Source organism: Chinchilla lanigera, unplaced genomic scaffold, assembly GCF_000276665.1.
Source record: "Chinchilla lanigera isolate Chin_1 unplaced genomic scaffold, ChiLan1.0 scaffold00084, whole genome shotgun sequence".
NCBI classification, from domain to species: Eukaryota; Metazoa; Chordata; class Mammalia; order Rodentia; family Chinchillidae; genus Chinchilla; species Chinchilla lanigera.
Genome location: NW_004955485.1, coordinates 4,118,113 through 4,142,777, shown reverse-complemented (window position 1 = coordinate 4,142,777; position 24,665 = coordinate 4,118,113). Strand labels below are relative to the sequence as shown.

At 42.4% G+C, this 24,665-nt stretch overlaps 1 protein-coding gene across 1 annotated transcript in view; it reads right to left on the bottom strand.

Annotated features, from left to right (window-relative positions):
* The window catches only part of Sorcs1 (sortilin-related VPS10 domain containing receptor 1), a gene marked incomplete at its 5' end in the record, with an annotated part of 503,138 nt that overhangs the window by 79,366 nt on the left and 399,107 nt on the right, over positions 1-24,665 (bottom strand). Inside the window, 7 exon segments of the mRNA XM_013504127.1 lie at positions 968-1,098; positions 2,541-2,658; positions 4,179-4,286; positions 6,053-6,144; positions 7,950-8,026; positions 8,293-8,395; positions 16,222-16,368. Coding sequence (XP_013359581.1) covers positions 968-1,098; positions 2,541-2,658; positions 4,179-4,286; positions 6,053-6,144; positions 7,950-8,026; positions 8,293-8,395; positions 16,222-16,368 — 776 coding nt within the window.

The following is a 24,665-nucleotide window of genomic DNA, read 5'->3' as shown; positions in this document are numbered from 1 at the left end:
AAAGGCAGGCTTCTTCTAAAATATGAAATGTGTGTGCACACAGGGTCTCAAACACAGATATTTTGATGATCAGATATGTGAGCTGTGATTGTTACACAACTAGAAATAAATCGTTAGCGATGGATAGTTCTGTGCAAGTAAAGTTTCAATTGTTGGAAGTTTACATACATATTTAGTCACTGATTTCTCTAAGTTAAAATATGAATAAATAAAAAATACATAGTAACAGAAAATGTGATGGAAATAATTAAGGAAGGAATTGTTATTCATAACTTGTCAATCTCACCGGAAGACTGCGTACTGACCTCAAATAATGCTGGGGCATCCTCTCTGCACATTAGCTTTTGGCCGAGCAAGTGTTCTGGGAGAACTCCACGGACTCTGAGTTTGGGCTAAGCCTCGCAATGTCTCTGTACTTCTTCAGTTTAAGCTAAATTCCCCCCAACTAGGTTCAGGAGTCAAAGAACATGATGCCACCCAACCTGCGCTGCCACGGAGTTCATAAACGTCTCCCCCACCTCTCACAAACCGCAGTCTGCTGCTTACTGACTGAAGACCTTCAGAGCCAGGACACTTACTGCCTTTGAAGATCACTGTTATCTTCCGAGGACCTCAGATTCTAGAAAGGTTTTATGTAGATCGCAATATGTCTGTGTCCTGAAAAGTCAACTCGCTGCTTCCTGTGTTGCTGTTGGAAGCGGACTGGATGAATCCAGCTTCCGTCTGTGTTCTGAGACCATCAGCTATGAAGATAATTACCAGCCAACCCTTGAATTTTCTTTAAAGAAACTCCTAGTAGTGCCACATACTCATGCACAGAGACAGTAAAGCACAAGATAATTTTATATGGACTTGAGGTTTCCACTTAGCCCCATATACAGAACTGGCTTTTCAAATCCGTGCTTTCCTCAAGGAGCCTGTGGGCTGGATACACTGAACGTCCCTGTGGACAGCTGTGCCAGCTCACCAGTCAAAGTCAGCCTCTGTGCAGACACAGGGTTCAGATTCCATGGCGCCCGCGTATTTCCCCTGCATACACTTCCGCTCTGATTTCCGCTTCTTGTATTTCCTTTTGGCTCCCATGATGCACGCCTCCCCCTGTAAGGACACAGCACCACACAAGTTGGGCACCTAGCTGGGAATTTCCTTGCTTCAATCAGGACAGTTGAGGATATTCACAAATCCCACTGTAATATGCACTCCAGTAGCTCACTTTTCCCTAACAGCATTTGTCTATGTTTATTATAAAATGTGACAAGGAAAGCAATCCCAGGAAGCACTGAAGATTTGTCTGACAGCCTCCTTATGTCCCTCTGAATTTAGCAAACTTGTATTCGGTGAAGCATCAGGCTCAGTGATATGAAGGACACACAGACAAGTAAGATGGCCTTACGGCAAGTCAACGGCAGGCAAACTTATAGTAATTAAATTAAATTCTTCTACAACAAAAGAGTTATTTGCTTGGTCCTTTATGGGCTTATGAAGAAAGTATATTGCTAAGAAATATAAAGATCTATTTGTCCTGATTTATTATTCTTCTGCCCACACAACTTTACAGCACCAATTTTATGTGCATTCATCTACCAGACAGGCAAGAACGCTCAATTCAGTGTTTTTCCTTGAAATAAATAAAGCTCTGACTATCAGAAAGCTTATGTATCCCATAGGGGAAAAAGCAACGATGTAAATAAGTGATAATGTTATTGTCGAGCCTTGGAATACTGCAGGACTTTCTAGCTACTGCAGCACCTGCTGTCAGACACATAGCTCTTTCATGTTCCTGAACGTCCATCGTAAAATTACGTTTAATGTGCTATGCGCTGTCTTTCTCTAGGAAACTCATTTTACCTGGCGCCATTAAAGATCTATGTGTAAATAGCTTAGCCTGTATTTGGGTATATGATGTTTCACTGCCTGAATCTAGTGATAGCTTTGCAGTAAGAATTTCTAATGTATCCTTTGAGAGACCTGAAGAATGACTTCCGCCTTGGGAAATCAAACCAGAGATGCTTTGTGCAGTTTGATATGAGCTGAATATCTGAGAGGCCCGCAGGAACATTTCCCGTGAATAATTCTGCATTCTTGTACCACAAGTACCTTGGAGGAGGCAAGAAGCACTGTATCTTCCCAGAGAATCAAGAAAACGGGGGGAAAGATTTTTCTGGCACTCCTCAATCAGCAACACTTCGGTATTTTTTGCCTCACCTCTGTTTGTGTTGCTAGATAAAACCGAAGCTCTTGTCCTTACCCTGCCCCACCCCACGGTCACATGACACACACCAGTAAATTATGTTGGGCCCTGAGTGCCAGGTAAGTACTTCTTCTTGAGTTGTAAGTCTAAGCTAAGGACGTGTGAATTGTATCTCAGTACATCCTAGCATCACGAAGCAGAAGTATGATGTGGGACACCACACACATATGCAAGAACAAAATGGTCATTTCGTACTATAGGACCCATTTCCAACCCTCACAGAGTAGCTGTTCTTTACTGCCTCCCACACCTCCCACCCAGGACTCAGTCTCAGCTGTCTTCTCCCTACCTGGTTGTACAAGTGCCAAGGTGTGTAGTCCTCCTCGGCGCACCGTCTGTCGAAGATGGACTTGTAGTCCACTTTGACCAGCTGCCACTCAGACCGATGGCTGAAGTGTCCGAACACTCTGCGGGGTTCATTGTGATAAAAATAATCGCAATAGTGACAATCACAACAGCATTAACAACAGCTTGTGTTTTCTGAGTGTTTACTGTGAGCACAGTGTAATGCCAAGCACATCAAATGAACTGTATCTTTCAAACCTGAAAATACATTGATGAGGAGGATGCTATCACTAGCTCTATTTTACAGACAAGTAACTTGAGGCTTAGGCTGTTTTGTCAACATGAAAACACCAAAATCAAGGTACTCACAACTTGTATTTGGGCCAAGAGTCTACTTGTATATATTTGTATTAAAAGAATGCTTGAAAAAAATGAGAACACAAGGGCCGGGGATATAACCCAGCGGCACAAGCACCTGCCTAGCAAGCGCAAGGTCCTGAGTTTGATTCCCGGCACCAAAAAAAAAGAAAAATGAGAACTCAATCACAGATACTGCATTCTAGCTGGCCCAAGATTGTATTTCTAACTTCTTTTGCTAATGTGACTGTTTCTCATGGTTTCCATGATGTTTGGCCTTCCTGCCTGCCTCTGGGGTAGTGGACAGGAAGCCATGCAGTTCTAACTTCTCCCACAGCATACCTTTATTCTCCTCACTCATGCCCAGGTACATAATGTGGTCTCTGAATCAATCACAGGTGTGATGAAGCCCATGAAGGAGACTGTAAGATCAGCGTTGTTGTCTGTGCTTTACAAATATGAACAGCGAATGAAGGTAAATCATGAAATAAATTTTAAAGGCGTAGGCATGAGGCAAGGTAAATTTTTCTCACTGCTGATTTCTACCCCTGAAAAAAGTGAAGAGAGGGCTTAGAACATGTGCCAGCTATTCACTTTGGTTTTTGTAGTTTTCACTGGTAACTTTATCCGGGACTTTCAAACTTTCCCTTTCTTTCAGCTATGGTTAATTTTCTAGAGGAAGAAAATATCACAGTATCATATTTCCAATTCAAAGTATATGCTCTGCGAACCATAGGAGGCTGGATCACTAATCAAGTCTTCCACAAATTAGTTATCATCACTTTCACTCAAGAATGACTGTAAAATGCAATTTTACAAGAACAAACTGTTCTCATGATTTTTCTAATATTCCTTACAATTGGGTTAGGTGAAAAGCCAGGAAAAATAGAATCCTTTGTGGGGTTTTGATCGAAAGCTGAGTTCTCACTGAAAGAGAAATAACGCTTGTACACCTGACATTCTTGTCATATCCAGCTAGCTTAGTAAAATTTTAAATGTATAGCTGTAACTTATATGGAAACAGTTCCTTCTAATTTCTCTAGAGTCAGTCAGCATAGAAAGAACAGCGCTTCACCCTTCTGCTGTCTCTCCTGGCAATCTTGGTCTCAAAGAACCAAAACCTGGTTTTCTTTCCTCCTGGCTGGTGACTCGGCTAGTGGGAGGCACTGACTTTGCAAAGGACTTCAAACCTAACAGCAAGGAATCAAGGAGGCCGGCTCTGAGCATCGTTCTGGATTCACTTGCTTGTGCGAAGGCCGTGACACATCGAGGTTTTTACACTTACGTCATGATCAGTGTCTCTTCTCCGGGCTCGCCCAGGACCCCGTCCACAAACAGGGGAGTGGAAGTGAAACTGTATTTGCTCCAAGACCTTCCTTCATCAAAACTCAGCCTGAAGACAAAACAAAACAGTCAACAGATCTCACACACACACAAAATTTAAGTGCCTTTGCTAAGAAAATATGCAAATAAGCAAGGGGGAATGATGTTAAAAGTGACTCCGAGCACTCTAGGTTGCAAGTTCAACCCAGCCTAGGCAACTCAGCCACTTAGAAAGACCTTGTCTCTGAATGAACGAATGAACGGGACTGGTGATGAAGTTTAGTGTGGTGGAATCTGCGCAAATTAAAGAAAAGGACCTAGGGCATTGTCAAAGTGAGTCTTTCATAGGAGTAAGTTCTTAACTATATCAAAAGGTCAGTCATGTTGGGACTCAAATGAGCTAAGACATCAATAATAGGAGAGCTGCATGGAGCAGGAATTGTAACAAGTTGCTGAATTTTTTAACAAGTTATTTTATAAGTACACAGACATCAATGTAACCCATTCCAAATCCTCGCTGCTGTCCTCCAGCACCCTTTCACTATGATCTTAGGAACGGATGGTCTTTCAGAGAGCAAACCTATCTCTAAGTGGTCAACTGCTCAATGTATCCTTTTTCACATTTATATAAATTTTAGCTGACCTCACTGAGCTATAATCAATCTTACTGGATAAGAACAGAATGGATAAGAACAGAAGGAGGGGTACTTGAGGGAGAGTAGGGAATTCTGCAGTTTTGGTGGTTACAGCTAGGGTTTGAATGTTTGTGTTCTCTCCCAAACCCACTCCCTGGGAGTCTAATCATCAGTGTGATATTAGGAGGTGGGTTCTTTGGGAGGTGGTCACTTTGCAGAGGAATGCTATCAGGAATGGGATGAGTGCCTTATTAAAGTGGCCTCGAAGACCCATCTGGCCCCTTCCATGTGCAAACCCAGGAAGAAGGCAGCTATGTGAATCAGAACACAGGGTCCTCACCAGACAGTGAGTCTGCTGGAGCTCTGGCCTTCTATTTTCTGCCTCCAGAACTGAGGGAAATAGAGTTCTGTTGTTTATGAGGTACCCAGTTTATGGCATTTTTCTTAGAGCAGCCAGTAGTTGAATGAGATAGACATGAATGAGTCTCCCTTTTACTCTTTCTCTATAGATGCATCTGCCCAGGCTAAGATTCTGTTTCTCACCTGCAGCTTTGTCTTTGGTTATCAGTGTAATTAAGAGTGGAGGGGAAACCAGGCTTTTGACTTTGACCCAGCTCACATGTGGAGAGGGTAGCTTTCAAAACCAGAAGAAGAAGCCCACTGGAAAACCTTGTAGAAGTTGGGCCTTGGAAGACAGGCAGAATTTCAGAATGTCACTTCAATAAAAGGAAGTGAGGGACGCCTTACAGGAGAAAGGAGACAGGAGCAGAACGGCCTTGGGTGCTCATCTCTGTGTGGGATGCACATAGCAGAGCAAATGCTAAAGTTCAGGAGATGATGTTTGGGGAAGGCGACTACAAGTAGGTAAGCTTCCCACAAGGTGTGAGTGATGGGCAACACTGTTCTACCTGCGATTACGTTGAGACAGCAAGGTTGTGCAGAGGGTATTGTCACATTACAAAACCATAATGCAATTCCTCTCTTGGGGGTAGAAGTCCTCCCTCCTTGTTTTTATTTCTGCCCATCCTTTTGCAAATCTGCAATTAACGATCTCATTTCAACAGAGCAAAGATATAAATCATGTTCTAGTAGTGCTTAACGGTTTACTGCAAACAGTTAGAGTCTGAGAGCCTGACTCCCGGCACTGCCTCAGTAGTGTGGAACAGCAGGAGGAAGTCTCCCAGGCAGCAGCTGCCCTTACCAAAGATGTCGTATTGGGAGGGATGTGTGTTTCATAGCAACCAGGACTCCACCTTGATCAAGATACAGAATGCTGTGCTCTTCCTCAAAGATCTGCACAAAGGAAAGCAACACAACATGAACATATATCCACATTCACAATCAGGAGTACACACAATCACTTTTTGTAGGAGGACCAAAATCCTTTCTGTGATAGATGTCAATTTCACTAAAACTTTGGGAAAGTATTCTATAACAATGTTTCCCTATGTGAGTTACATGTACCACTTGTGTTCTGCAGAACAATTTTAGGTAGGAACCAAATACCTTTAAAATGACTACTACGTATTAAGATTTATATCCTTTTTATTTTCATAGTAATATCTAATGATTCCTATTCCAGTGATGTTAGGAACCTGGGTGTCATGTATGCTACATCTCTGGATGGGAAGAAGCTTAGAGATAGTTTAGTCCTAGATTTTCACTTGAACGGAGGAGAAGACTAAGCTTCCAAGAGATGTGGTGACTTCCTTATGGCACGTGAACAGTATTCACTGGAGGTGGACTTCCTGCATTGCAGTGCCCTGTCCACATCTGAGTACTTCAAATCTCCAAGGGTTTTCAAAAATGCGTTCTTGTTTAATGAGCAGATGTGTCTTAAGTAGTTCTGATCAAATGATATTGTCATGTTTAGATACATGGATGATTGGCTCTTTCTCAAACTGGAGAGAAATGAATCTGGAGTCAGGTGGATATGTGCTAGAAAGAATCTCTAACTCCTCTCTGAATAGGATGTGGTTTTCCCAGCTGAGTTGCTTGTAGAGTGCTGCCTGAATTGACAGCACAGAAATAATCTTCCTTTCTTTCGTTTACTTCTTATAGAAATAATGCACCCCAGAACTACAAAAGGAAAGATTTCTATGCTCTTTGGGGTAGGGGAAGTAGAAGAAAATGGTGTCGTGACTATTCTCCAGAGGAAGCTACCTTAGCATAGAGTATCTTCCTCATTTCCAAGATCAATTATGCTGAGGTTTCTTAAGACAATTTCTTCTCTGCCTGCTTTCTTTAAAATCTAAGAATCCTCCTGTGGCTTTACAAAGGGTTTCAAGATAAGAAATGGCAATTGGACCATCATGTGGCTCTTTCTCTTTAAAATTTAAAGCAGAATGCTTTCACTGCTAAGTGTGATTACCTGTGCATTAGATTTCAATTTACGGTGCTAGTTATTACACGATAATTAAATGTCAGTGGGTTATTAAAACATATTTATTGAAGTGTAACAACCATGCATTAGGCTCATATCTTGTTATGATTGCTAAACCTCATTAAATGCCTGTTTTATAAGCCATGGGCATCTAATTTTCATTCAGAAGAAAGGCAAGAAGCATTTAAGCTAAACACATTAGTTTTAAGTGATTCCATTTCTACTTTATCTAACATATGCATCCTGATGGTTATTACACTGCCTTTTTTATTTCTTGCACATGAAATCAAAACATCTCAGAATACCACCTGGGTAATAGGCCGCGGCTATCCCATTGCACTCCTCTGTGTTCCGACTTCAAAGCAAGGGGGATATATGAGGCAACTCAGCCCTAGAATGCAATCTACCACTCAGGCTCTACGCTCCTGCCTGATAAACCTGTAGGAATTCAACTTTCTTTTATGGGAAAATTCCATCAGACTTAATTTTGTTTTACTGTCACCTATAAATGATCTCATACACAGGTTCCCAGTAAGAAATACCATTATTAAATGACAAACACCAAAATATGTTAAACTCAGAGATTTAAGACTTTTATTAAAAAGAAAAAATAAACATACTAATAGGCTTTAAAATGTATGTGTAACACTGAGCTCAACTAGACAATTTTTATGCCATTTAAACTTTTCCAACACAAACCAGGGTATTTGCCTACCTGCCTCCAAGTATTCCCTGCATCTGAAGAGACAAACATGCTGATGTCATTGTCCGACAATTCAGAACCTATATTACCTAGAAAGAGCATATTACCGTTAGTGGAAAAAACTTTCCGCACAAGCTAACAATGGACAAAACCAGGAGCCTGTGTTGCCCACGAAAGATTTCAATGGCAAACGTTCTGTCCACACAGGGGTTTTCAGCATACCTGTTTCAGGTTCGGTGGTGCAGAAGCCTTTCTAAAATATTTTTAGCTCGCTCATTAAACTATACGCACTGATATCTAGCTTCTCAAAATAAACACCATTTACAACAGCAAGCAAAGCAGCCAAGCTTCTTACCTGAAGCAACTATGATGCTTGGAGCTGTGTCTCTGCTGGCAATGATCCCTGACGTGTAGGGATTCTCAGAGACTTTCAGGTGAAGGTGCAGTGAGCAGTAAGGCTAAGAAGGGGAGACATCGATGTCAGAAAAGCTCAGCATGTCAAAGGTCATTGAAAGCCCAGATTCAGAGCATCCATCCATCCTGTCAACTGTCCCATCTATCCTTCCAACCAGCTACCTCTCTATCCACCCACTGTATCCACGGATCCACAAGTCCATTATCTTTCTTTTAACATGTAATCTAGTTTTTGTTAGGTGTAAGACAGCTGCCAATTTGGTTAGAAAGGAGCACCTTCATTTGAGGTCTAAATTACTGGCATAATTCCATTTGCTAATTTGACAAACCTTGTGGCACCTTATTTGTAAAACAGTAGGTGAGGCTTTTGAAAAACTACAAATGCTGACCTCTGGCCTCTGACTTTACAGAGTTTTTCCACGGATTACCATGAAAACAGTATAGTTTCACAGTCGCAAGAAAGGTAGACAAAATGTTAGGAAGCTTTGGAAGGTGCAAAGATGAGTTCCCCCTTTGCACCCAGGAGAAAATGGTGCCTGACGCAAAGAAGGGTTGGCTAGGACCGCAGGTAAGATGCTCAGCACGACAAACAGCATTTCAGACCTGGGCAAGATCAATAACAAAGGGGAAAAGCAGAAAAATGGAGTAGTGCAGTATGTACCCAGATAAGACAAAAGAGGGCGAATGAGACATGAAGCCAGGAAAGGAGATTCCGTCAGGAGTACTTGGAAGAGGTCACTTGGAAGAGGGCACCGCTGAATCACGCAGCACTCGAGACCTTGGTCAAAGTGCAGAAAACGCCGTGTGTTGTGAGAAGCTGAACTGACACTTTGCAAAACACTGATCTGGTGCTTCCACCAGGGTATTATCAGAGTCAGTTTTATTCAATATAAAAGTCATATATGCACACAAAATGCAGTAATAATAAAAAATTAAACGAAATTTTAAGGACTTGTTTACCTGTGCCTGAAAAGCTTGATCAAATTCTCTGATTAAGACATCAATAGTTTTCAAGAAAAGATAAAATATCTTATAGGAATTTATTTTAAAATAGACCTTGCATTGACTTGTCAAAAATACATGTTCGTGTTTGAACCCACATTTCTTCGCATGTCTCAGGAAGATTACTTTCTAATCTTATCAACTTGAGTTTCTGGAATCACCGACGTATCCCCGTTATTACTTTTATTCTGCTCTGTACGTCTCAGCCAGCAGATACTCAGCTACAGAGATACAGTGATTAAATTTATATCGGATAGAGTAAATGACAAACTAAAAATGAGACTCAGGAATAAAAACAGCCAAAACACTGGCAAAGTAAAAAGCAGATCACAACAGGGTCTTTTCTTCACTGCCCGTGTAGAAATTAAAATGCTCAAAAAGCGAAAAGGTATTAGTTTCACGTGAAAATTTTACATAAAGCGCTGAAAATTCATTTTCACTCGAAAATGTTCTTTAAGTATATGGAAGACAGCCCCACTACAAAGACACACCACAGCCACACACTTAGGTCCCTTTTGTCCTAGAGGAAGGGTACTCCAGGTACTTTTAGATGCAGAGAGCCTGGGGTACTGTCACCCAGTACCCAGGGGAAGCGAGGTCAGATTCAAGTAGACGTGTCAAACCATTTCTCCCTTGCAAGTTTTCCTGACAACTGCAGCTTATTAGGGTCTCTCCTTCTCTGACTACCACAATGTATTTTACTATGCACAATCCTGTATTGTCTTTTCTGGTGCAGTATAATTTTATCTTCCTAAGGGACCCAGTCTACAAAGGAAGAAAACATGTCAAGCATAACTTGGCGTGCTCTGTGGCTCCTTGCATAGGATCTAAGAAAGGTAACCAATGAAAGCATGTAATAGCATGATATGCTTTTGTGTTGAGGCACGAAAGACAGTACTGTTCTACTTACAACAATACCAGGAACACTTGGAGTGGATTAAAAATCATACAGTCTGAGGACTGTTGTGACTATCTCCACGGCAATCCGAAAAGGATAGCTTGGAGATTATTCCTAGACAAAGAGGCTCACTGGAAGCCCTTTGTACCACCTAAAGAAAGCAGAACATTCCTGGATAGAAAGGCCTCAGCTTAGAATCTTGAGGCAGACGCTTGCCACAGCTGGAAGGCTGAACACCTCCGCTGACAGTTGAGCAAAGGACACGTTTTCAGGTATGGAAATCCTGTCATCACAAAGGGTACAAGGCATTTTCAGTTCTGTGTCTCAGCACTGCACTGTTGCTATGGCTTCTAGAGGGCCAGCGTATACTAATTGGAGAGGAGAAGTCATCAATTCATGTAGCAGCAGCAATATTAGAAGCGACCGCTTTGGTGCACTTTTCCTCCACTCTCACATTTGTAGCACTGGATTGCCCCCAGCTGGTTCATGGAGAATATTCTGTGGCTTTATCTTATTATTATTTTCTTTTGTGTCAAAGAATTTGCAAAGTCTACCCAAATGTTTGAATAAAAGCAATATTAACTGACTCATCTTACCCTCCGCACTTAAATTTTTGTGCCTGTTTTAGAAATGTGTCAGAGTGAAATCACCAAAAGCCAACAGAGAGATTCACTGTAGTGACTGTCAAGCTGCTCTGAGTTCTCACAGGACGCAAGTCAAAGCTGTTGGATTCTTAGCCACATGTGGCCCTGATGGGGCACTTTATAGCTCTCACTTCATTCTTTCTTGCTTTCGTGCTTTCTTTTCTCTCAGTAGCAAACAAGTCCTGAGCACCTGCCACATCCTAATAGTCACAGATTCTGTTTCCAGAGCTGTCTCCAATACAATAGGGTCACAGCAGAGCCTGTTCCAAGTGCAGTTCCATATTTCACTTTAATTTCCACATTAATAAGATACAGGGATGTACACAGAGACCACCCCGGCCTAGCTGCAAACTCAGAGAGGATGAGGATGGAGGGACCAGCATTTGTATTCACAGGCTGCCCTTTGCGGACTTATACATAGTCACAGGCCATGGTATATCATCAGTTAGTCAATTCCAGGGCCAGTTCAATCATTAGTCTTTAATCTTATCAGAATCAGGTACCAGGTGTGAGATCTGAAGCAAATTAAGCCCTCTGAAAAATGCACAAAGACGAATGCCCAGTTTTCTCAGGGAGTTCCCCAAACCCTCAAGCCCGTCTGTGGACCTCTAGGTCCTAATTTCCTTTCCTTTCCCTCTTCCTTTTAGCTTTTAGTTTTACCCACAAAAGCTTTTCACCCCTGTAAGTGTTCCACAAATGTGTGCTAGATTTTACCGGTGCATTATTTTTTTTCCACTAAAAATACTTTTCATTCCACCTGCCCAGCGGAAGCCTTTGATTACATCTCCTCATCACCCCAACTCCCCAGCTTCTGGCCCCCACCTCAGAGCTTTCTGATTCTCTAAGTTCGATTTAGTTTCCACGTGTCAGTGAGAACCTGTCTATCTGTCTTTCTTTGCCTGCATTATTTCACTAAGCACAATGCTCTCAGGTGATTCATTAATTATTTACTGTGCCTCAAGCACTGTGGGTGGCCAAGGGAAAGTTATTAAAGGATAGAGGACATTTCCCCATCATGAAATAAATACTCAACAAACAGCTAAGATTTCAAGTACGGTCCCACTACTTTCTCTTAAAGCTAGGTGTCATCACTCTTTGGATGCCGTCTTCATGGTACTTTTACTCCAGGGCTATTCATCTAAATGCTGCACTGCCAAGACAGATCAGAAACCTCATAAACAGCAAAGCAGCAGGTAAGTTCCGGAAGAGCATCCCCCGCCTCGTCCTTGCCCCCAATGCCTATACTTCGGTGCAGGCTCTGACTCGGAATTGGAGCCAGGAATTCATTAGCTGTTCAGTACAGAGTTGATGGCAAAGAACAGGGAGGCCCTCAGACTAGTTGGCAGGATGCGGAGTTTTCGCTCCACTGCAATCTGGCGCAGGACGTAGATTTACAGACAGTACAGGGGAGGTGGAAAACAGTCCTGAATCTCCTGGGGCATCTACCTGCTCAGCTCCTGTGGGAAAAAAAATGCCAAATGAATCTATAAAGAAGTCTGGGTCTCTCTCCATGAAACACTGTGCTTTCCCCAGCGCCCCAAGGATTTGTCATGACCTCCGCTCTTTTTGTCTTCCCTCTGGGGAGCCCGACGTGGAGGCGTCAGAGCCTGGGAGACCGTGACCGGTAACACCCTACCTAATTGTACAATGCAATCGTCAGAGGAAAGAAATCCCAGCTGAGCCCTCCAGGCAATCAGTCCAAAAGGCCTAAAAATACAGCCCCAAATTACCCTGGACGTCTTATTTCTATAGAATACGTTTTACAGGAGCATTCCAGCTGGGGCTGTAATTCTGCACTTGTTCCACATTTGTAACAGCCCTGCTGGAAAATCTCTTTTCTAATCACTAGCCTGTGCTTTTGGTGACACTGTCACTTTCCAAGTACTCACAATCTAAAATCACTTTTTATCTTCTCTTTGCCACCAGCTTCCAAGCCCGGAGAATGTTGTTTTTTATTTTTTTTAACAGTCTGGGTTTCCTGTAGCTCAAAGATTTTCTTTCCTATTTTGCGCATTGGTCGATTTTATGAAGTGATTTTAGTTTCTCCTCCCCATTCCCTTTGTCACTGGTATCTGCTTTCAAAAGCTTGAATTAAACACTGCCTTAAGCTTTGGGGTTAAGGAAGGAGGAAGTACTGAAGGCCCCTGGGTTCCATACCCATCTCTACCACATTAGCTCATCGCTTCTTCATCCGAATGCAGCTTCTTCATTTTATTAATGTTGGAGTCAACTTGAGCTCATGAGCTTCGGAGGGTGGATATTATGACAAATTCCTCAGTGTAACTATCAGAGGGATTGCACTGCTTTCGTTAGAAGTCCAAACTCGAAACTCAAGTAACACCTCTGAATTAAGTGCCTCCTCCAAACACAACAGATGTTCTGGGCATCGACCATGTGGCGGGTCTGACTCCTAGAGCTCTTCTCCGGAATGGCCACAGAGACAGCCATGCCCTTGCCATTCACAGAACTCCTATTCGACAGGGACAAGAGAATCCACGAACACACAGGCTGACTTCAGATAGCAAGGAGGGTCATGGGGAGAAAGGGGTTGGGACAAGTGTAACTACTGAATGCTCGTGAAATCTGTTTGAGAAGTCAGGACACAAACACCAAGGAAAATCCTGGTGGTGAAAGGACATCATTAAGAGACATAATGGACAATTCAAATAGGGTAAGATACAAGTAGATAGGGTGAGCTCATGGTGAACAAAGCAAGAGCTCATAGCCTCTCAAGTGTATAAGGAAGCACACTGAAGTCTGGCTTCAGCATGAGGAGGGAGAGGAGGCACAGCGGGTAGCAGCAGACTGAGGCCGGATCAGATGGAGGTCGTGATAAAGTAGTCTATCTTTTTCATCCCAAACTAGACAACCATTAGAAAGCCACAATAAAGCAGCGATATGATCTAGTTTTCCAAAAGAAGTTCAAATCAATACTATTTCTAAAATTTGAGAAGACAGAAATCTAGGACATAATGAGGAAGCTCTCCAGAGGGAGGAGTGGGAGTTCTGAGTTCAGAGGGTACGGATGAAGGTTTCAGCGTGATCAGGGTGGTCAAGCCTGACTGTGATCATGGCTACATGGGTACATACGTGTGTCAACATTCCTTGAACTATACTCTTAAATGGATGTCTCATTTGTACATGTGTATTAGCTCACTGAAGTTGATTTATTAAAAAAAAGAGGTCACATTGACTTTTTTAAAAATAGGTTGCCAGGAAGAAAGGACTAGTTAGGAGCCTATCACTGTAGGTCAGGTAACAAATGATCGTAGCTTGGACTAGGAATGTCCCAGGGGAGATGGAGAAGGAATTTGATACTGCCTTTGTATTTTGGAGGTACAGAAATCTTACTCATGACTTTGAGTTCTGGGTGGAAAAGGGAACACCCTGCTAAGTATTGTGTGTAGAAGTCTCTTTCAATGACCCATTTATAATGCCAAGGAGCCCAGGCAAGCCTGTTTAGGTGACATGGCTAATTCTCTCACATTAAGGCATTCACCTCCAAAGTGCACAGGGGTGGGAATGGCACGTTCCATGCATATCTGCTTAATATCACAATGTTTCACCTTGGGATAGCATTGCTAGAAAGATGGTCTTGTTCTGTACAAATGCTACTGAATGCCACCTGTACATAGCATGGCTGTTGAGTAAACAGCTCTTACATTTACCTAATCTGTCATAGGAGTTGTGCACCTTCTGTAACCGGCTGCTTTCCTCCCAGTAAGTCATCAGTAATAAGGATGGAAGCTGAGTGGGAGGGTGGACTTCAGACTTGCTTCCCTAATCCACTGTGACAACTGCGATATCCTCTGCAACTAATAAGGTCAAGATGTAGCTGCCGGCTTCTTTTCCAGGAGGGGAGTGACGCACCTGTAGCCCTGCAAGGGGAACTTGCCAAGTGATGGTCCACAGTTTGTGGGGTGGAAGAAAGCAAGCAGAGTGGGGATGACACCAAAACCAGAGTTGTGAGAACAATGACAGATAGACAGACGGACGGACAGACAAATAGAGAGACAGGCTGCCTTTACACACACACACTCACAAAGCACTTTTTACTAACATTAAGTGTACTTCTCTGTGTACATACTTGTCTTTCCCTTTTCTGACTTAAATGCAAATTAACTCTTTTAGAGACGTGAATACTATTAACTTAACAATATTTTGCAATTAGTCTCCCCATTCCGCATTCACTCAGTATCTGCTGAGCACCAAGTATGGAACACTAATCAAGAGCTACTAACGGGTGATAAGTGACTCCACAGTCCTTCGTTTCTTAATTTAGCTTCATGCAAAGGGCTCAGAGACTGCAGTCCCCGGGACGCAAGATCTGTCTTTGACCCTTCATTTGGGCACCACCATATCATCCAATATATAAATAACTTCATGCTGATAACGCTTATCTTCCAATGTAACATAACTAAAAGAAATCCAGACTTCAAATTAGGGATCAGTACATTTTTAAGGGGTCCCAAAATAAACATTTTATGCTTTGTTGCCCCTATAGTCTCTGCCATGGCTCCTTGATTCTGCCATTACAGAGGGAAAGCAGCCATGGAGAACACATGGATATCTGAGCAGGCAGTGCTCCAGAAAGACCTTACTTAGAAAAACAAGCGCTGGGTCATCATTTTCCCTCAGGCCATATTTTATGCCAACCCTACTTTTATAGACTAAGACAAATGGATGGAATATATTATAAAGAAAACAAACACAAGTTTAAATCAGTGGTTCTTAACCCTTTTGGAGTCATAACATTCTCCCACAATGGTGACAGAACATTAGCAAAGGAGTTACACCTGCACATTTTTTGTTCAGGTCAGCAAGTGTGTATTGTAAGTGTTCATCATTAGGTCTGTAAAAGGTGGTTTCCATGAGAAATGACAAGCGTTTAGGGGATAACCTCACACCACAGCTGGAGATTCTCATCAGAACCTGGAGGTATAGCTCAGTGGTAGGGTGTGCACTTAGCATGCCCAAAGCTTAATCCCCAACAGCAAAACAAAGGAAAGCAAAGCAGAACAAAGCAAAGCAAAGCGAAGCAGAGCAGAACAGAGAAAAGCAAAGCAAAGTAAAAGTTCAGGCTGGAAGCATGGATCCCAGAAGTGAGCAATAGCCTTAACCATGTTCTTTTATTTTGTTGATCACTGCAAAACGTAGACCTATAACTCCTCCTCCCCTCTTCCTTCGAGCACTTCCTTCCCATTTTGCTCATCAACTGAACAAAAATGCCAGAACTATCTGCATCGTCCCATTAAGAGGACAATGGAAGGGGGCCCTTTCCAGCCCTCCACCATGGGGGGCATTCTGCCCCAACATGAACACTCACCAGCAGACAGTGCACGGGGTCCCCCCTTAAATCCGTGTCTGGTGCCTGCAGCAAGCGCCAGTCTCGGCCTTTGTTGTACGTGATGAAAGTCTTCACTTGGTTGTCAATCTTCTTGTTCGCCAAGAACATTCCCTTTATCCCTGCTACCTGGGAAAAATTGACATGGCTGAAAAAGACATCAATTTGGGGAGGAATATCTTTAGCTATTTTAAAAAGGGGCTGCCCGATTCTTCCATGAGCCCTTGTCTGGGGGACCAGCAGGGTGATGGCAAAGTGGGGAACTCTGTTTAGGTATCACTCTCCAGCCTGCCAGCTGACAGCTGCAGGGCTGTGTCCCCCATATGGAGATCATAACAAATTTGACAGAAGTTTATTAACACACCTAGCACAGGTCAGCAGGAGTTTTCAGTGGCCAAGAAATAAACTGATATTGTCAGTTGTGTTATTTAGCAAGTTATACAGAAATAGAAGATATGTTCAATGTATTTCAGTCTTAAGCACTTTGCCTCTTTTAATTGTTTCAGCCCTCTTGGTAACATCACATACTCTATTTCACACTTCAGCAAATCTCAGGTTTCTCCTGGTAGTTCTCCTTTCCCAAGGACTCACTGGCACACACACGCACACACAGTGAGGGTCAGATGTGGAATTTGAACCCAGAACTTTATGGCTTCACAGCTCATGCTTTGAATGGCTATGTATTATTCTGCCACGTGGGCAACTGAAAAAAAGTTCTTCATTAAAGATCCTGATGTAATCACTATTGCTTTTCCCTTCTATACATGATCTCTTTATTAAGTCACAAATTCATTGCGTATTCAAGACAAAACTTTTAAACTTAAAGAAGCAATACGCTCTGTCATTGAATAATGTCTACTGCACTCATAACAACATTGCTCTCACCATGAGCAGCTCTTATTAATTATTTTACACTGAACATGCACTTGCCTCCTTTCTTGTATACACTGGGGAAGAGGTAGCAACTAGCAGTTGTCACATCTGTACAACAGCAAGTCATCCATTGTGCATTCTCTTTTCAAGTGCTTCAGACTTTATCAAACACATCTCTTAGCCCTGTGTGAAATCCGCACAAGGTAGGGAAACTGGAGTGCAGAGAGGAAAAGAACCGAAATGTGTCGAGCCGCGCATTCTAACTCACGTGTGTCCTAGCTGATTTAATGCTCACAGTCACCAGGAGTTATGATTGTCAAGAGCCGCATTTTGAGAATGAAGAAATGGACAGCTCAACTAAATAGCTGTGTGGAACATACATAGAAACAATAAATAAACTGGCAGGCAGAGATGAGCCCACTTAATTTAACTGGGCCCTTATGTTGTAATGGGAAAATTTTTAAGTGAGAGAGTGGAAAAAAAATAGCTGTCATCTTCCAAGTCCTTGTTAACATCAAGCACTGCGCCCAGTCCCTTATAGATAAACCTTCTAGTACTTATTTCAAACTTGCTAACAACTTTTATTCCAATTCCACGGATGTGAAAACTCAGGTGTAGATAAAATCAGTTTCTTAAGATCACAGGGATCTCAAATCTGTTTGACTTCCAGAACGCTTTCTGTAAACACAGCTCTGAATTTGTCAATTCAGGGAGGCTGGGTTTTGATCAATAGAAGACAAGCTTTGCCTTTGCTTTTGACACAGTCAGACCTCATTAGTTTGTACATGCTGATTTGACATCTGGGATAATTTAGAGTTGGGCCAAATTTGCACTCTTGTGGAACAACAAATTCGTTAAACAAATAAATGCCTTAAACGAGTCGCTGAGAGGAATACTTTGAAGTACTTAGGAAAACAAGCTGCATTCTGGGCAATCAACAGCAGTCAGTACAATTTCTTGTGCATTGTAGATCCTCGACAATGTGGAAGGCACAAGCTCCAGGCGCGTGCTCCCTCCCAGCAACCCTGTGTTAATTACAAATAATATTTAGTTATTCACCATACCAGCTCCATAAGGGCTGCTCTGCAGGAAACTTCAAATTAGTTTTGCATACGTTCGGGAGGCTATTATATACTTAAATAGGACCAACCTCCAGTTCTTTAAAAATTAAATTTCATAAATCAGGATTTCTCAAAGCTATTGTAGTCTTCTCCTTATATCATACCCAGAAATGAGGACTGACTCTGTCCTAGGCATTCCATGCTCCAGAGGGTTATAACAATAAGTGCAGAAGGAATAAAAGTGTTACTTATCCCAGTAGTTCCCTTGCCAATTTTCCTTCGTGCCCTTCCTCTTTTGGTCAGAGTGCCAGAGCATGAAAAGGCGGGTTAAGGAGCTGGTTCATTTGATTTGCAGAACTGGTGACTTTATTGGCCCCTGACTGCTTGGCATTATCAAATGCCACTGAGCAGAGTTGTGGCCTGGAATTCATTTCTGACAGCTTGGCCTCCAGGTTTATCCTGAGGAGTAAAATCCTGGCAAATTAGAAGGAGTAGAGAAACAGGGAATCAAGCTGGAGAAAGACTTATATTCCTCTTTTGGCCGAGGCACTTTATCCATCGGAGGTGTCTTCATTGCTGCCTTCTCCTGTCATTGTCTTCAAAGACTGCCACCCTGCTCCTAGGTATTTGTGCCACCCACTCTGAGCATGAAAAATCCATCTTTCCACATCTCTCACTGCAACTGATGGGCTTTTTTGTAAAGTCTCATCATCTGTCTTGCAATTTCTACTCTTTCATTGTAGAACTTCAGATGTCAAAACAGCAGCATTACTGCCCAAATGTGGAATCGTGTGAGAGTACATGTGTGAACACTTACTTGTATGTATGCATGTGTGTGCATGTGTGTGTGTGTGTGTGTGAGGTGTAGGTGCCACCAAGGTATACATTGCCAGATAACCTCTGTCTCTACTCCAAATGCATAGTTAATAAAGTGCGTGTGCTTGACATTGGGCATGGGATGGGGAAATGCACTGTTCCCAGTGGAAACTGTGGCACTGCAAAGACACAGAACTTCCCTTGAAGACGTTCCTGTGAAAAAGATGTATCTCTACTATTGAGAGTTTGTCCACCTTTGGGGAACGACCTGTTAAATTGTATGCCTACTGAATTCTGAAAATGCTGTGTGTGCTATTTTTGTTTCTTTGCTTTTTATAGGAAGAATTCATAACTGCAGTTTCAAAAATAATTGGCAATTACTTTGCATTATTTACCATCATAGACACCAAGACATCAATTTGATAGACTTTAAATATGAAGGTAAGATTTGGATATCATATGTCTCCACAAGGGCTCTTTTTGTTGAAGGCTTGGTTGCTGATGTTTGGGAAGTTATTGAATCATAATGGCGATAAGTTTATCAGTGGAGTAGTAGACCATAATTTGATTGCATTTTGGGAGTTTACAGAAACAGGAGGCGGGTGCTAGCTGAAGGGAATGGATCACAGCGGCATGACCTTGGGGACAGCATCTAGTTCCCAAACCCTCTGTGATGGTGGATTGCTTGTGTCAACTTGCATAAGAGAAGCTCAGCTGAACTGGATCAGCAGTCCCTGCCCTAGGTTGTAGAAGACCCACCCTAGGGTGGCTTGTCACCTGGACAGTATAAAGGAGAAATGAAGAAGGACGGATCTGCTTCTGTTTCTCTGGAGGAGCTCCAGTCTTTGCCTTTATTTTGGACACCATCTCCTGGCTTCCAGTGCAGACTCTTCAGCTTCTGGCACAGATCCTTCAGTCTCCTGGTGCAGATCCTCAGCCTTCCAGCATAGATTCTTCAGCCTTCCATCACAGACCCATTGGCCTTCTGATATGAATGCCTGCGGAACACTGCAGGGAGCTTCAAATCTTCTACTGGATCATTCGGGTCTCCAGCGTGCAGACAGACCCTCTCCACCCTTCCGCTCGGTCTGTGGGTGGTCACTGTCAGGAATCTGGTAAATTCTTATGTATTTGTAGATCTCGTATTACATCTGTTTCTCTAGTAAACCCGGACTTGTACACCTTCCTCTCTGCTTCTTTTTGTGTGTTTCCTGGCTGCTGTGAGGTAAGCGACTTTCTTCAGACATACCTTTCCACCAATTTTTCTGCCTGGAAACATGAGAGCCAAGTGACCATGGGTGGAAACCTCTGAAACAATGGGAAAAAATACCTCTTTCCTCTTTTAAACTGTTACTCTCAAGTATTTTATTATAGCAATGAAACATCGGCCAACACAGACTGTTATAGCTCAACCCTCAAGCTAATACAGAGTACAGCCACACATATTCTGCACCCCAGGAGGACAATCGCAAAGCATGACCTTTTTCCTCTTATTTTGTTCTTGGGGTTCACATAGGCCACTCCCAAATCCTGGAGCGACCTGTCCATGTGTTTGTCCCTACTCAGCTTTCCAGCTCCAACTTAGTCAGCCATTCCCAGAAGTCAGAATTGCTTTTCATCTTGATCTCCCCAACTCCTTTCTGTTCTTCTGTTCATCCCTCAAGTCTGGGTCTCAATCACTGTGGAATTTTCTTATGGATGACATTTCTACAAACTTCCCATGTACTGTTTTGTACAATTTTTATTTTATTCACATGTGTGTGCAGTACATAATGATTGCATTCATTGTGAGGAGCTGGTATATGTACATAACAAATCTTCATTTTTTCATCTCCTCCCAGTACTCTCTATTATCTTTATCTCAAGAAGGAATTCACAGTGTCTCTCTTCCCGTGAATTCTCACATTATTGCCTCAAACACCAACATCAGCTTTGGGTTTTCATTCACTCCACCAGTTCCTTCTTCACAACTCATAATAGTGAAGTCACTTTGTACCAAGGACCCTAGTTTCACTTTCAGTAAAATAAGTAGCAAGTGTCCCGCATTAAAAATATAAAAACAATGACAGTAACCTCAGCTTATTGAGTGCTCATAAAATGGTTTCCACTATATGAAAGAATTTTGCAAACATGAGTACATAAATCTTTCCATGCACTCTAAATGGTAGGCCCAATATTATCCCAATTATGCCTTTGAATAAACTGAGGTCCAGATGTAGACATTCACTTGCCTAATTAAGATCACTCTGAGAGAGAACTTAAAATATAGACTCAAACTTAGTGTGTCTAACTATAGAATATATATAGTTAGCTCTGTGTCTGTATTACATTGTTTTCAAACTTCTCTCTCATCCTAGATTATGCTGAGAAAGACATGATATTGGGTTATCATGCTTATAGGAAACAGCCATTTTTTCACTGTTCAGGACATTTAATCAACAGTCATTCAGCAGATATATTTTTAGCATCTACTGTGCATCATGATAAGCTCTGAGGCTATTAGACCTGGAATATCTAAGCACGTGTACCTTCATTCACAAATGTTGTTGGCAAACTAGAGTTTTCTATGTGCTGGGGATTTGGATTTCTTATGTTATTTAAAAGAAGAACCCCAGGTATGTCCCCTTTTCTCATGCTTACTTTGACAGTTCTCTCCTGCACCAATCTTTTAAGTGTTCCATGTGGGAGGACTCTGATCCAAGGGTCTTTGTTTTTGCTTATTTCTCCTCTGATGCTGCTGAGAGCTGATTACTCCCACCTTTCAATCTTAAGTCACAAATCCTCAATGAAAAAAATTTGAAAAAATAAAAAGATAGAACAATTATAGCAAGCAAGAGAATTTCTCCAAGACCATGATTTCTTTTGGATTGGGGTTAGCATATTTTTATCTTGTAAAGAATATTCCAGCCAGAGAGGATACATAAGCAGACAGAGCAGGGATGCTTCTGCAATTGGGGAAGCCCTTTGACAAAACAGGTGGAAATGTCCTTTCTCTGCCTGTTGCCCTGATCAAGCAATACTCTCATCCAGAGATACCAGCCTATTCTACATGCTGTAATGAATATACGTTGTGTTGGAGACCATCTTTTCCCTCTCTACCTCTTACCCTGGCATTTGAAAGCAAAGTTTTCTCTCAGAACTGCATCATCATGACTGTTGAGTTTTCTCTTTTTAAAGAGAGGTCACACACAGACATTCCGTGTGTGACAGGACAGTCCGCTGCTCCCTGGTTAAATCCCCGTGATGCACACCGGTGCTGCTCAGGATGCCGACTGTGACTCACTCTCACATGCGCACATCCCTGTGCGTTCCGATTTTGTCAGCCAGGTGGCTTCACTCCCAGCACAACCCGTTACACTCAGTTGGGGTGAACTGTCATTGCCCATTAAGCCAAAGTGCTCTTCATCATCATTAATTAATACTCCCTCCCCAAGGAGGGAGGGTATTGTCCAAAGCTGTCAGACTCCTTTTCATCATCCACACCACACAAATGCACTGGGAACGGAATGTCACGGACACTCTCATCACATCTCTTTTGCTCTGACCGCTACCAAGCATGCTGTTACTCAACCCACATGACGCCACTGAATGCTTGTGTTGTTCAGGAATAGCAGAAGTTTGATACATTGGTCTTAGTGTACTAAATACATAACCCACCAAAATTTCCTTACACACAAGACACACCAAAATTGGGAGCCAGGTGCAATTACTGGTTGGACTTAGGTATAACATAAGCCTTGAGTCAGAAAGTGGTACAGAGGCCTCGAACAATCAACTGCTGGATCTCTTTACACTGAGCTTCTCCTAGACTGCTTTTTTGTTCTGTGTGGGGCAAAATCTAACACTATTTATCCTGCCCTCTAGTGTCCTTTAATTTTGATACTATTCTTCACTCACAATCAACTATAATCCTAGATCCTGATCTTTCAGGGAGACTTGCCTACTCTTCAATATTCCCGTGTACTCGAATTCTGCTGCTCACTAGATTTATAATCTTGTACCTGGGGGTGTACTCGCTCAAACTGTACTCGCTTGTTGGGAGAGAAGTGATTTTAGACCCCATACCTTGAAATTAATACGTAGATTGAATGAGGCAGTTCATAAAGTTCTTGAAACAGACTTTGCATATGATGGTGCCCCAAACTATTAGCTATTGTATTTCATCATCATCATCATCATCATCATCAACAACACAACAACAACAAAAGACAACATTTCTGATATGTTTGCGCTCTTGCTGGCTTTCCTGGCTCACATTTCTTGTTCCTCTTGAACAGGGTACATGTTCAATGAGCAACTTCCACTAAGAGAAAATTCTATTTTCCAACAACTAAACCTCAGATTTCTGTCCCTGAACATATAGTCCTGAACACCTCCCTGTCTCATCCCGTACACCCATGTAGTCCTAGCGGAGAGAGGGAACCATTTTCAGCCACGTTCCAATGTGAACAAAAACAGAATGATTGGTTTTAATGTGAATAGTGCCTCCTCCTGTATTTACCATAAAAACCAATCAACTGTATGCCCTTCATGCACTCATATGTTGCATAGTCTGCCTCTACTAGAACAGCTTAAACTGAACACACATATGGCAGTAGTGGGGAGTTGGCATGCAGCAGCATGGAGAGAATGAGCGGTATCCTCTCTGTCAGCCTCGAGTGTGAGCAGGTGTGTGCTCCCTGTATTCTGCCCCTGTCATCCCCCCTCATCAGTTGCTCATCTCTGTTCCTTATTAATTCATTTATGGATTTTCTTACTTTTCATTTATCTCTAAGTTCTCATCATTCATTGTAATTCTACTGGGAAATTCATGCTGGAAGGGGTTCAGCTTCCCGCCAGCCAGAACAATCAGATTTAAGGGAACATTTGTGCCAGGCTCTGTCCGCCAATATTCTTCCTATCTAGGTAATCAGCAGATACGGCACCGCCGTCCTGATCACATCAATTTCAATTCAGGTTGCTACGAACTGTCAGGCTAATAAAACAAAGACGCTTCTCTCCTGGCCCCAGGATGCAAAACACCTTTTCCGTAATGCAGTCACAGCACTGCTCAAAGTGATGATAACCAGAGCCAGCAGTTTCCCCATGGAGAGTCAAGGCCAGAAAGACACAAAGGGGAGCCGCAGGATTAGCAAAGGAAAGTCTGCCGGGTCCAGGGGTCACCCTGCTTCTTTTCATTCCATACTTGATACCAATGTTTGGATTCTGAAAATCACTGGTGAAAATAACTGTAAATAACAGAAAAATTGCTCAGTCATTCCTGCCCAGGTCTACCATCTTTCTCACCGTCAAGGGACCCATTAAAATGGTCTCTATTTTGGGCAGAAAACACAATTCATCCAGAGGATTTATTTTGAGTTGAAGTGAAAGAAGGGAAAGGATAATCAGGAAGGGGAAAAAGCAACCTGAAAATCAGACCACAAAGCAAGCGAAATGCCTAAACTGGGGCAGATGCTTGGACTTCATAGCAATTCAAGACCAGGAGAAGATATTTCTACTGCACAGGCTGAATCTAGACAGGAGATGGCCTGACATCTCAACAAGGCACACTTCATGTTTAAATGTTCCCAGGACATTTACAGTGAAGAAAGAAATGTGGGGATTTATATGTGTTTATAAGAAATAAGCAGGTGGTTGGGGCTGGGGATTTAGCTCAGCGGCAAAAGCGCCTGCCTG